The sequence below is a fragment of the Symphalangus syndactylus genome, chromosome 6 (genome assembly GCF_028878055.3).
Source record: "Symphalangus syndactylus isolate Jambi chromosome 6, NHGRI_mSymSyn1-v2.1_pri, whole genome shotgun sequence".
Taxonomy (NCBI): domain Eukaryota; kingdom Metazoa; phylum Chordata; class Mammalia; order Primates; family Hylobatidae; genus Symphalangus; species Symphalangus syndactylus.
In genome coordinates, this window is record NC_072428.2 from 124,170,449 (window position 1) to 124,183,572 (window position 13,124).

General features: G+C 42.2%; 1 protein-coding gene across 16 annotated transcripts in view; it reads left to right on the plus strand.

The window, feature by feature from the left end:
* The window catches only part of LRGUK (leucine rich repeats and guanylate kinase domain containing), a 202,209-nt gene that overhangs the window by 129,885 nt on the left and 59,200 nt on the right, over positions 1–13,124 (plus strand). For 4 of the 16 annotated variants that reach the window (XM_063642258.1, XM_063642257.1, XM_063642260.1 and 1 more), the window contains one exon: positions 5,417–7,118. The exons of 9 other annotated variants lie outside the window; for them this stretch is intronic. In XM_063642258.1, coding sequence (XP_063498328.1) covers positions 5,417–6,900 — 1,484 coding nt within the window. In that variant the 3' untranslated portion in view covers positions 6,901–7,118. Of the gene's footprint in view, positions 1–303; positions 1,063–5,416; positions 7,178–13,124 lie in introns of those variants that run through there. 3 more of the 16 variants (XM_063642262.1, XM_063642263.1, XM_055284070.1) reach the window with 3 other exon arrangements.

The following is a 13,124-nucleotide window of genomic DNA, read 5'->3' on the forward strand; positions in this document are numbered from 1 at the left end:
ATTCACATGCTGCATATTGTGAAATGTTAACCGGAGACCCTGGCTGCTTTGCAAGTATGTTCAGCTTTGTGTTTTAGCGGTTGTGACTTTTTGCCCAAATAAGATTTTGTATACCAGGTTGCATCCTGGCAGACTGAGGCAGGGCAGGTCATGATTTTGCCAGACTTCAAACTAATGCTGTTTTGTAATTTTGCACACTTTTCCCGGGTTGAGGGTCCCTGGTATTTTGGAATGAGGTCAACGTGAAACTGGTAAAAATCAACAGATAATGGCTGAGAATTTCCTTCTCCATATGTCTTATAGGAGATGAAGTGACCAGGGTATGACCTGCTGACTGGAATGTTCCGGGAGAAAGTTTGACCTGTCTTAAAATAGGCAGGAATGGAGGACTGGAGGACTGTGCTCAGTCTACAAAGTGGGGACTGGGGAACATTAGATTAGGAGCGTGTCAGTGTATTTATCCAGCCCTGCTCGGAATCTCTGCACTGGGTGTCAGTTCTTTCGGAAGCCATCTCTATGGAGAAGGGCTGTGTAGTGTATCTAATGAGGCTTCTGCAGCTCAGTAGAAGTTTCTCTTGAGGAAATCTGGCTCCCCTTGCCTTAATTCTTTGCTAACCAAGCAACCTTCTGATCTTTAATTTGGTCCCGTCGGGTGGACCTGCTCCTGTGGGGGCTGTACCCTACGTTACCCACCCTGCCCTGATCCCTGAGCCAGGCTTGTCTCCATTGTAAATTAATTAATTGGTGTACTGGCTTTTAAATCAGCCTCTTGTGGGTTTGGATAAACATGAATCAGTCCCCTGAGCCTGACCAGCTCTGAGTAACTGAGAACAGTGTGTTTCTCAATCTGAGGTTGCCACTGACTGGTGGGGCTTGAACAAGACTTTGCCTCAACAGCCAGTGAGATTCCATCTCTGTATCTTTTCTTATTCTACAACTATCAGGAACACTGGCTATTGGGTGCAGTTGCCATTTGGTAAATTAATAGACCAGATAATGTGTGCATAGAAAAATAGACTTTGATTTTAACGGGTATAATAAAATTTTATTTATTTGGACTAATGAGGTTAGGCTTGGCTGATTTAATGAAAAGTGTGAATTATTGAATTTGTAAAAATGTTTTAGCTCTCAGTTACATTTCATAACTGAAACTGGGCCATCTAGTTACTGACTAATAGAATTCCAACTTTAAAAGGTAGGTAGGCAGATTTGTAATTAATGTATCAAATCACTAGCCTCAAGACCCCTTTGATTTTTTGGCATGTTTAGTATTTTGAAAAACAATGTGTTTTCTGAAGCCAACCACTTTATCTTAGCTAGACAATTAATTTGCTGAGGAAGTTACTTTTTCTACTTGTGGATTTAAGAATAAACTTGCACATAAAGTAACATTGTAGAGGCCAGACATTATTCAAGTGAGTATCTAAAAAGTTCTAATGAACATGGTTCTTATTAATACACATTTAATGGTGTCTCTAGTGGGACAAGAAATAGAGCCTATGTTCTTCCTGAGTCTCAGGGCTGTGAAGAAGGTGCCAAGGAATGGGGGCCAGCTGTTTACAGGTTCAGTGCATGAGAGTGGGGCCAACCATAATTACCTTAAAACAAGTGTCAGTGTGTCCAGAGTTGGTTCCTGCCGGTGGGTTCGTGGTTTGCTGACTTCAAGAATGGAGCTGTGGACCTTCGTGGTGAGTGTTACAGCCCTTAAAGATGGCACGGACCCAAAGAGTAAGTGGTAGCAAGGTTTATTGTTAAGAGTGAAAGGACAAAGTGTCTGCAGCATGAAAGGGGACCCGAGTGGGTTGCTGCTGCTGGCGGGAGTGGCAAGCTTTTATTCCCTTATTTGTCCCCTCCCATGTTCCGTTTCTGTCCTATCAGAGTGCCCTTTTTTCAATCCTCCCTGAGATTGGCTACTTTTAGAATCCTGCTGATTGGTGCGTTTTACAGAGTGCTGATTGGTGCATTTTACAAACCTCTTTTAAGACAGGAAAGTTCCCCGAGTCCCCACTCGACCCAGGAAGTCCAGCTGGCCTCACCTCTCATCAGCACTCCCCAGGAAGGGACCCAGAGCCCCAGCAGAGTCACCATCATGTGCCCAGCTGGTGCTTCACCTCATTGCTCCTGCTCTGAGCTGGGTCACTCTGATTTTAGGTTCTATAATTTAGATATATGTGTATAAACAAATTAGTCACATAAATGGGACCTCTAGAAATAAAAAACAATAGTTTTAGTATAATGAATTTTTTAAAAAATAATTGAGCTGTCAAAAGGAAGAAATTGAAATAAAAAATAGTTATGATTCTGTGAAAGACAGCTTTGTGTGAGCAATTAGAAAACCGGACTGGAAATATGAAGCCTTGGTTTTCTATTCTAAATCTAACCAATAATCATTAACTTGATTCAAGAAATAATTTTGAGCTCCCATTTCTTAAAATAAAAACCTATATATAATGTCATGGTGCACTATTAAAACCCAGCTGTCCAGAGCTGAGGTTTTTCCCAAGTGGATTAGGCATCAGTACAAATAGAAATCTTATGACCAACAGCATTGTTTTTCTTAAGGTGATAATCCTGTATCAATGCAAACTGAAAATTATTCCCAGATATCTGAAGTAGTAATACATAGCTTTATCTTTTGTAATTTTACATTGCTAAGTTATAACTAAGAATACCAGCTGAATTTCTACTCTAACAATGAGAGTGAAACAGAGTGATAAAAGGAAGTGCAAGGTTTATCAGTTCTGAGTACAGCATCTTTCAGCCTGGACCCAGAAATATAAACTTTCACCAATGGGTGGATTAATTGAATTTTCACTTAATGCATGTATAAAATAGTAACTTTAGGTACACAGTGATTATAAACCCTTGAAATCTTCAGATATCCCCTTAATTTAAAATATGTATCAGCTGGGTGCAGTGGCTCACACCTGTAATCCCAGCACTTTGGGAGGCTGAGGCGGTCAGATCACGAGGTCAGGAGGTCAAGACCATCCTGGCCAACACGGAGAAACCCCGTCTCTACTAAAAATACAAAAATTAGCTGGGCGTGGTGATGCGTGCCTGTAATCCCGGCTACTCGGGAGGCTGAGGCAGGAGAATCGCTTGAACCAGGGAGTCAGAAGTTGCAATGAGCTGATGTCGCAGCACTGCACTCTAGCCTGGTGACAGAATGAGACTCCATCTCAAAAATAAATTAATATTTATATATATACACATACGTATATACATATACGTATGTGTATATATATATGTGCGTGTATATATATGTATGTGTGTGTGTATATATATATAGATACAGATATAGATATAGATATAGATATAGGATTGTCTTATTTTCCCTATTGTAATGTGGATAACATTTATTTCTAATACCCGTAGGCTCAAAAAGCACAAGTAAACAAAATAGTTTCTATAAAATAAGGAAAAAACTATATTCACAACTCAGTATTAAGGGATATCTTTCCTTCCATTTGTCTCTAAACAACCTACTTCTGGGATAGTCAATGCTTCCAGTAAAGCTTTTAAAAAGCTGGACCAACTGTCACCCTGAGTTCTTACTATATAGATCATAAAATAAAATTATATTTGCAAATCATTATTCTGACTAATGGTAGAAAGAAATGATAATGGTTATGATAAGTCAAACAGAGGAGAACTGAGCAGTTGACTAGTCCATAAAGTTTCCCTTTAATAAAAGGCCTGGTATGATTTGCCAAGTTATGTCAATTGTTAAATTGTAAAAGTGGGGAACACATCCTTATATGTCTGATTACAGAAAACCAAGAGAGATTAAACAGCAAAGGACCCTTTAGCATGGGATTTCACTGTTCCTATATTTTTCCATCTTTTTAAATTAATTTTATATTTTGGTTAAAAACCATACTTTAACATAAAATTTGCCGTTTTAACCATTTTAAGTGTACAATTCAGTGGTACTAATTACATTCACAATGTTGTATAACCATCATCACTACCTATTTCCAAAATTTGTCATTACCCGAAACAGAAACTCTATACCCATTAAACTATTACTCCCCTCAACTCTTGGTAACCTCGAATCTACTTTCTTTTCTCTATGAGTTTGCCTATTCTCGATATTTTCACAGTTTTATTTTTCAATTTAACCTTGTTTCTTGTCTAAGCTAGTATTTCAGTTTATAACAGTTATAAACTAGGGAGTTCCAAATGATGAACAGGACATCCCCTCAGAAACCGAACCAAGAGGGAAGCCTTTCTTTGCTCCCACCTGTCCCGCCCTCTCCCTAGAGAACACCGGTTTGATGGGATGCAAAGGGTACGTGTCCAGACTAGGGGCTCAGTGAGAACCCAGCAGTGCAAGCTCATCCTGCGTCAGTGGAGGGGATTGGGGGCTGGGAGCCTGGTTTGCCTCTGGGGAATGGATCACTCTGAGGTCACCTCAGAGGTCTGATTTGGGTTGGAGTCTCTGAGTATCAGATCTTCCCCAAAGTGAGCTGATACTAGCTTCTTCAAGGCTGTTCCAGACTGGTGTGCCACCTCTGACCGCTCCACATTTCAGAGCTATGTCCTTAGGACTGGGGTAAGATGGTATTTGGACCCTCAGAATCCATCTAGTGAACAATGCCCACTGAACAAGTGCCTGCTGGATGATGGCATCTGTGAGACTGTCCCAGAGATCAGTCACTCTGAGAACTTGGCGTCAACACCAAGTTGACACCTCTCTGTAACACCAGCATTGCTAGTGGCCTCTGAGAGCCATTTTTGAAGGCAAGGTAGAAGTGGAAGTCCAAGGGGAGGCCTGGGGATGTGAGTGGGGGGAAGCAGCCTGGATGGGGGTCCTCAGGAGCAGCTGTTCTGAGCCATGGTGCCTTGTGATTCTGTCAGGCCGATTCTTTCCTTCCTTCTTACATTCATCACCCATTTCCTCAGTTCCTGCCCCTTTGCCAGGTATTGGTGAACAGACATAACTCTTCACAGAGCTCACAGCTTATATAAGGGGGCTGCTGTTAAAGAAGGAAACAAACAAATGGGATTTCATCTGGCTTGGATGTCCATCCTCTAGTTTCTACCATCAAAAACAGCACTGATGTCTAAGTTGGTAAAAATTTAAAATCTCATTCACTTGGAAAATGTCTTACCACCCACAAATCTGGATGTAAATTTTGGTTATGTGAATAAGAACCAGACATAAACCTCTTATGTTTATTCATTGAAGTTTATGTTTTCAGTTGACTAAAATTGTTCTAAGTTCCACTAAATGAGAGAATTATAGACACTTAATATCTCCAAGGAAAAGAGAAGGTTAAGTTCTCCTATATGTGTAATTTTATTCCTTTCAAGGGCCTATGTGCATCTAACAGGGGAAAGATGTTTTTCTTATTAATTTCTAAGCAGTTAGTTAACTTCTATTTATAGTTAACTTCTTTTTATGTTAAAGCAGGAGCTCCCTCTAGCAAGAAGACTGTCTCTGGGGTACCAGCACACCTGGTTCCATCTCCCAGGCGCTTGGCAAAACTGCAAGCAGATGGCCAGATGACAGAGCAGCTCTCTGGAATGCAAATTCATGCCAAGGACCTAGAAAATGAGAGCCTAACTTCTGCCCAGAACCAAGAGCTGGCTCAGGATGGAGAAACCCATCAAAAAGCACTTTCTCCTGACAGCCCTCTCAATCCTGAGCTCCCTCAACACCTCAGTTCATCGGCACCGGGTCTTCCTCAGCAGGCCCAGGACCTATCCCTAAACCTGACGGAAGAGGATGTCCAACAGTCAGATCTTCCTCTAAAACAAATAGCCACTGAGACAGATGTCCCTGAGGTGGAAGCCAGTGAGGTGGGGCAGTCTCCCATCACCCCTACCCTGGCACCTCCTGCGTACCCTTCCCCTCCCCCATCCCACGGCCCTCAGCCAGGCCAGGACGAGGAGTCAGGGGAGGCCCAGGTAACCCCCACTGGCCCTCCTCTGTCTGAACCTCCACAGGGACCTGGCCCCACTCCCCTCAGCCCTCAGAGAATTCAGGATGAGGAAACTGAGTCAGACAAACTTCCACCCAGCAGTTCCCACCATGATCCTCCAAAAGATTCTTCCCACCCTGACTTGGTGCAGAAACTTGCTGGAGATTCTCAGCAAGCTCTGAAAGAGGAAACCTCCAAACCGGAAGCCATCTGGGTCAGTATCCCTCACCCAGAACTGCCACATTCCCAGGACTTAGCAACAGATACCAAGCAGCCCCAGGCCAGGGAAGCCCCAGGGACCTTGCTTCCTAGAAGCCGGCTGGCTCCTACTCGGCTGCCTCAGCCTCAGGTGCTGGCTCCCCTCCAGAGCAGGAGGCCCACACCCAAACTCCTATCGCCCAGCAGGGAAGAGGCTTTAGGAACAACCTCCGATCAAACCATGACTCTCTCTCCCAGGCTTCCACCAACCCGGGAAGCAGACACCAGTAAACTTCCTCCCATCAGCCCTCCGCACTCAAAACCACCACCAAATCTGAACCCCCAGGCAGCCCACAGTCCTCAGCAAGTCCAGGAAGAGAAGGTCAGTGAGGTGAAACTCCCTCTTATCAGTCCTCGCAGCCAAGAGCAAGCAGCACCTCGCATCCTCAGTCCCGCCCAGGAGGAGGCAGCTCAGAAAGTGAGGCTCCCTCACATTCCTGCTCCTCTCCTGGAGCCAGGGCTGCCCCAGAACTCGGGGACTCAGCCTGATCCAAGGCCTGCAAAGGAAAGGAAAGCTCCCCAAGCAGGTGGCTCGTCCAGGAGGAAGATTCCAGACATGCAGGCCTCACCCCACAACCAGGGGCCACTTCAGCAGACAGGGGCTAGGAAAAAAAAACTTCCCCATCCAGAAAGGGACAGCTGGAGGACTGGCACCTCTGGAAGAGGTACCGCCTGGGAGCCACCAGCCAGCCTCGCAGCTAGAACCCCATGATCAGCCAGCTCCCACCATGGTGCCCGACCATCCCAACCCCAGCCCTCCTCTTGTTTCTTGTCTAAGCTAGTATTTCAGTGTGTAACTGTTACAAACTAGGGCCATCCGAGCAACCAGAGAAGCCAAGTCCATACACCAGAAATTCCTGAGCCACCCCATGCCGAGCCATCACCTAAGACCCCCAACTACAAGAAGATAAAAAAACAACTCCAGAAAAAGGGCCCATACCAACCTCCCCACAAATGACCTGGCTTGGAATGTAGATGTGTCCAAACAAGGGCCATCTTGGAAGAGAGATTTTTGGAGGGTTATCTCAAGAAAATAAAACTCCCGTCAGTGGCGATCAGCCAGCTCAGGAGGGCCAGCCCTCACCCAGGAGACCCCTCCAGAGGGAAAAGGCCCCTGCGGAGTCGCTACGGGATAGTTCAGCTCCTGTGGAGCATCCAGGGAGAAAGGGACAGGTTCATCGAAAGGGCAAGTCTCAGAGGAGAGAGATTGCTTCGCAACTCCCAGAGCAGGACAGTGAGCCCCTAAGCCAGCAGCCTGTCAAAGACACACCAGCCCATCAGGAGAGAGGTCAGGCCAGAGAGAGCTCTGTCCAAAGGCACAATGCACTTGCTTCCAAGCAGCAAACCAAAGAGAAGTGAACCCGAAAACATGGGACAGTGCCAGAGGACAAAAGCCCCACCACCCCCAGAACCAGGTGTCTGCTGTGGAGCGGGGCAGCTGGAAGGGAAGACTGTGCGCCAGGGGCAATCAGAGCACCAAGGTTTAAGCCATCCCTGGAGCCACCAGCTCATTAAGGTCTGGGAACCCCAAGGCAGCACTGTCACAGAACAACCAGCTATGGCTGGGTGCTGTGAGTCTCCACACTGGCTTCCTCCGGAACCCATGGTCAGCGTCGGTGGAGGGGCTGTTCAGCACTGTCCAAAGCTTGGATTCCTAGAAGGCAGTCAATCTGCACTCCTGTGCCTCTTCTGCTGTTGCCGTCATAGCCTGGAAGAGCAGCTGTCGCAGAGGGATGCAGCTCTATCAGCTGCTGCCACCAAATTGAGCCATTCTGGAAGGCTGGTGTCAGCAAGTAGCCTTTGTGTCCAGACACGAATCCAACCTGAGTTCCAACTCTGGCTGAAGCAGGGCCATATTGCCATTAAGTTTTGTTCTCTTCATAAGGAAAGTTCGCTTCTAGACTTCTAGAAAATTCTCTCACCCCTCTTGCATTATCGAGGAGTTCCAAAGCAAAAAGAACTCGAGACAGGAATACTTTGCTGTTCCTGGAGGTTTCAAACCTACAGTTAACTTGTGGGAATCTTCTGTAGGGAAGAAGACACATTTTGCACGCGTGACTCTGTGATCAAATGCTTCAGATCTGTCTTGGCAATATGTTGCCTGAAACTTACTTTTGCTTGAAATGTATTTCAAAATGGATACCTTCCTTCTTTCTCTGAATAGAAATCCCAGGTAAATTAGCCCATGCCTTTATTATGCCAAACCATCTGGTTGAATCAATTAAAAGAATTAATGGGGAGAACATTTAAGTGAATCAGTTGTTCGTTTATCTATTCATCATCAGGATTCTTTCACTGGCAAATGATAGGAGTCCACTCTAAGCCAGCTTGTGTGACTCTATTAGAAGGGAGTAGAAGCTTTCATATGACCAAACTATGGGAAGGGCAGGGCTACAGCAAGTCTCAGAGAGACTGGGGGCCAGTTGTGGAACATAACCAGGATTCTAGTCATCTCCTGCACTCTGGTCTAGGACTCTCACTACTTCTCATCTCTGTTTCTTTCTCCATGTTGGCTTCATTCTTTGGACTACAAATGACTCTATCAGTTTCTGCACATGGCGGGGAACATGGCCACCAGCAGCTCTCAAGCCCATATCTGATTTTACCTCTGGAAGCTCCCACTACTGTAAAGGGATTAATTTGAATGAATGTTCATTAATCCTAATCCAGAGAAAGTCTTGTTGGCCTAGCTTGGTTTAGGCACTCGTTCTTAAACCAATCTACTCTGGCAGGGACCAGGGTTACCTTTAGACATACCTATTGAACCTACTCCTATGTATGGACACTATACTCCACCCAAAAAGAGGATAATTGTGACTGAAACGGACAACCCAAGATGTGACTCTTAAAAAGCTACAAGATATCTATTGAGCACTTGCTGTGTACACAGCAGCATGCTAAACTGTGTTTGGTATCTCATATTTAAAAATGTAACTGATGACTAAATGCCTGTGTAAAGGTATCTTACACAAAAGAGAGGTGTCTACGAAACTATGAATTTCAAATGTTATTTCAAGGGCAGTAGAGGAAACTGATATTTTAGAAATCCAGGATATAGAAATCCTCTTGCAAAATGAAGAGCTTATCTAATGCCAGCAATTACCCTCTGATTTATCTGATTTGTCCATGATGAAAATAATACAGTAATTGCAGAAAACATACCATTTATTTATTTTTACTAAAAGTGTATTTATTTTTACTAAAAGTTCATTCATCCAACAAGCATTTATTGAGCACACCGTATGTGCCAGACAGTGATGGTTGCTAGATAAGGGTAAGTGATGAGGATACTTCAAGAAGCTTTGTCTTTTATCAAGGAAGACAGATAAGAGAGTTCATTATATTAATAACGCCATGTGATTAGGGCAACTGCAGGCCCCACAGCGTGTTAGGCTACATTTTGCATCCTACAGACAGGAAAATCCATTTGTTAGCTTTTCCAGATGTCATAAGAATACCAAGGAAGGACACTGAATTCGGCCTGGGATACAAACATTGGATCAGGAAACACTCCTAAGAGAAGGTCAGCCTTCAGCTTAGTCTTCGTGGTTGCAGAATAGTCAGCAGACTGATGGGGAGAAGAAGTTCTCTTAGAAGAAGGAACCACATACGCCTAAGCAGGGGCAGGCATAGCACCTTCTAAGGACCCGAATGCCAGGAGAGATGCAGGTCTATATAGATCCAAAGTGCCTTTTGTGCTACACCGAAGAGCTTGGAAACTTGATCTTTAACAATGGGGAGCTGCTGAATTTGTATCTGAGAGGCATCTGTCTGGAGGGGGTATAGAGGATAAATTTGAGGAGAGCGATACAGGAAGCAGGAGGAGTGGCAGGGAAGTTATTGCTGTAGTCCAGGAAAGAAGGTTAGGCCTGAAATAAGGCTGTGGGGGCAGGAATTGTCAAATTAGGTAAATATTTAGATTGCATGTGGGAGAAGGCAGATTGTGCAAGAGAGGAAGAAAATTAAGATAATTACTCATTTTCTATGAGGTAGGTGTGGGGCACTTTAGAGTTATCCATGTCTCATTTAGGTGAAGAATTTTCGAAATTTAAAATTGCTTTTAGAAATGTATAATTTTCCTCTTTGGGCGCCTGTTTCTGAGGCTCCTGAAGGCATTTGGGGTTGCATTTCCATTAGAGTACAAAAGGGAAGCGATAAGCCAAATTTTTTTTTATCACTTGTTTGTGTTTCTGCTATTGTTTTGGTAGTATATGTTCCTAATGCCTCAGATTCAGTGGAACTGGACAACATTTTGTTTGTGGTCAGAGGAAAGGAGTGGAAATGAGTATCAACAAGAGGTTTTTAGTGCTATTATTGATTTTCTTGGTATAAGGGAAACCTCTGATTTTTACACGTAGAATAACAATGTTTAAAAATTGCCATTTTCCATCTATATTTACAAGGTTCCTATTATTCCCATTTAATATGTTGCTCAGCAAGGTGATCTTTATAGGAACAAAAAACCATTGTGGCTTATAGTTACTACAAGAGTAATACCATCTTTAGCTCCTTTAAAGAAAACTGGCACCTAATATTCAAATCAATGGAGATAATAGTGCCACTCGGCATGAAAGCCTTCCTCAAATATTTCAAGAGCTAAATCAGTTATTTCCAAAACTTCAAAAGATAATTGAACAAAGGGCATGATTGGGAAATTCACAGAAGAGGAAATAAAAATGGCCAATAGATATGTCAAAAAGTATTTAACCTCATTGTAAGTTAAAACAGGATAGACTTTTTTTTTGTACTGAATTGGCAGATGAAAAACAACTTAATGCCTATTGTTGGTGAGGCTGTGGGTAAATGCACTTTCTATGTCTCAGGAGAGAAAGTAAATTGGCACAATTTTTCTGGGGCACAGTTTTACAATTTTCTGTCAAAGCCTTAACATTTTGTATACCTTCAGTCTAGTAATTCGAATCTGAGGATTATCATAAGGAACTCACTTATGTGCAAGGATGTTCATATCAGTGTTTTTTATGATAAAATCTAGAAATAATCTAGCTATCTAATGAGATTTTAGAAATAAGTTATGGTATAGCTATATGCTGGAATATTATGTTGTCATTATAATCATGTCATAGAAGAATATCTAATTAGAGGAAACTATTTATTGCATAGTAAGTAGAAAGCAGATTAAGGAGGTAGAGCCAGTATGGCTCTAGTTATTAGCTCTGCATTATGGATTATGCATAATTTTTATTTTCCCATCTATGCTTTTTAGTATTTTTTAAATTTTCTACAATGACCTATGTTTATTCAGAAAAAGTTATATAGAATTAAATTTAAACACACACACACACACACACACACACACACACACACTTTGAAGAGCAACAGCCTTACATTCTATTTTGATTTGACATCGTGAGCTTTCTAAGAGTTAGAGGTGATTTGCAGAGGAACAGACTGGCTCCAGAAGTTAGATGCTCTGTTATGGGAATCTTACAGAAGGTCTTCATATTTTGGGTGATTAGCTGGACTGGCTAAAACGTAAGGTTCATTTTATGATCTAAGATCCACTTACTGCAACTGACTCCATTTGCTTGTTATGAGGAATCCTGTTTTATTAAATGTAGTGCTTAGAAAATTATATGTACTTAGTACTCCTTAGATATGTGGCTTTCAAAGTTTTATTGACCAAGATCCATAATTAGAAGTATACATGTTATAATATCATGACTGAATAAACACATACACACCTGGCAAAAAAAAATGTGTCATAAAACACCCTTACTGTGGTGACAGATGACTCTGATATCTTCTATGGTGCTGAATTTCAATTTTTAAAATTCTGGTTGTGGCCTCCTAAATTGATTTCACAATTTTGTTTGCAACCTGCAGTTTGGAAAACCCTGCACTGAGTGCCCTAGAGCGTTGCTTTGATGCTGTCTTTACTTGGAGGCCTGTTACCAGACTGCCCCCCAGCTCTGGTTGCCTTCAAGTGAGGTTGAATGGGTTGACATCATTTATGCTGAATTCTTCTCTGGGACAAGGATCTGGTGTATTGTCAGTTATGTTCTTTGTCAATGTTGGGGCTCAGGATAAGATACATCCAAAATTCATATGCATACGTTTTATATAAAGCTTTAAAAAAAAAGGCACTTCAGAACAATCTTGATCAGCTTACTTCCTTGCCTTTTGCTCCATGACAAGCCCGAAAATCATCTTATTACCATGAAAAGATACCCCAAGTTCCACTTCAGATAATTGCACTATTTATATACTATGTAGCACAGTATGTCTGTAAATGAATTTAATTGCGTAGTCCAATTTGAAAGTCATAATTCTAGAAATCACTTTTCGGTATTGACCAGGCATTCAGAGAAGAGGATAAGAAGGGCCTAACCATTTCTTTGTGTTGATGACAGATAAATGGTGTTAGAAGATCAAACCACTAATCTTAAAACTGATTATGAGAGTGCAGTCATGATTTGCAAAAGCTAAAGACCTTTTATTACAGATTGTAACCTTAGAAATTCATGATTGCAAATAACACTAAAATTCAAAATAATCCTTGAAAATTCCAGTTGAATTACAATCTAGCCATGTGACCTTGGGCAAGTTACAGAGTTCTAATGTATAAAATGGAGGTAATAATAGTACCTACCTCAGTATTTTTATGGGGATTAAATGAGTTAATATACTGAAAACCACCCAGAACAATATCTAGCACACAGTAAATGCTTCTATGAGTAGTGTTTGTTCATATTAACATGAAAGCAGCAAAAAAAGTTTGCATTTTCCCGTTCATTGAAAGAGGATGATACTGTTCAAACTGGGTGGAAATATTTGGTAAAGGAGATGGTCTTTGTGAAAATCCTTTTTTAAAAATTGACAACCTTGATTTAATTAAGGAACTTAAAATTAGAATAATATTGGAAAGAAACTGTAGTTGAGCAAAATATTACGAAAATCAAGAGGTTCTTCAATGGG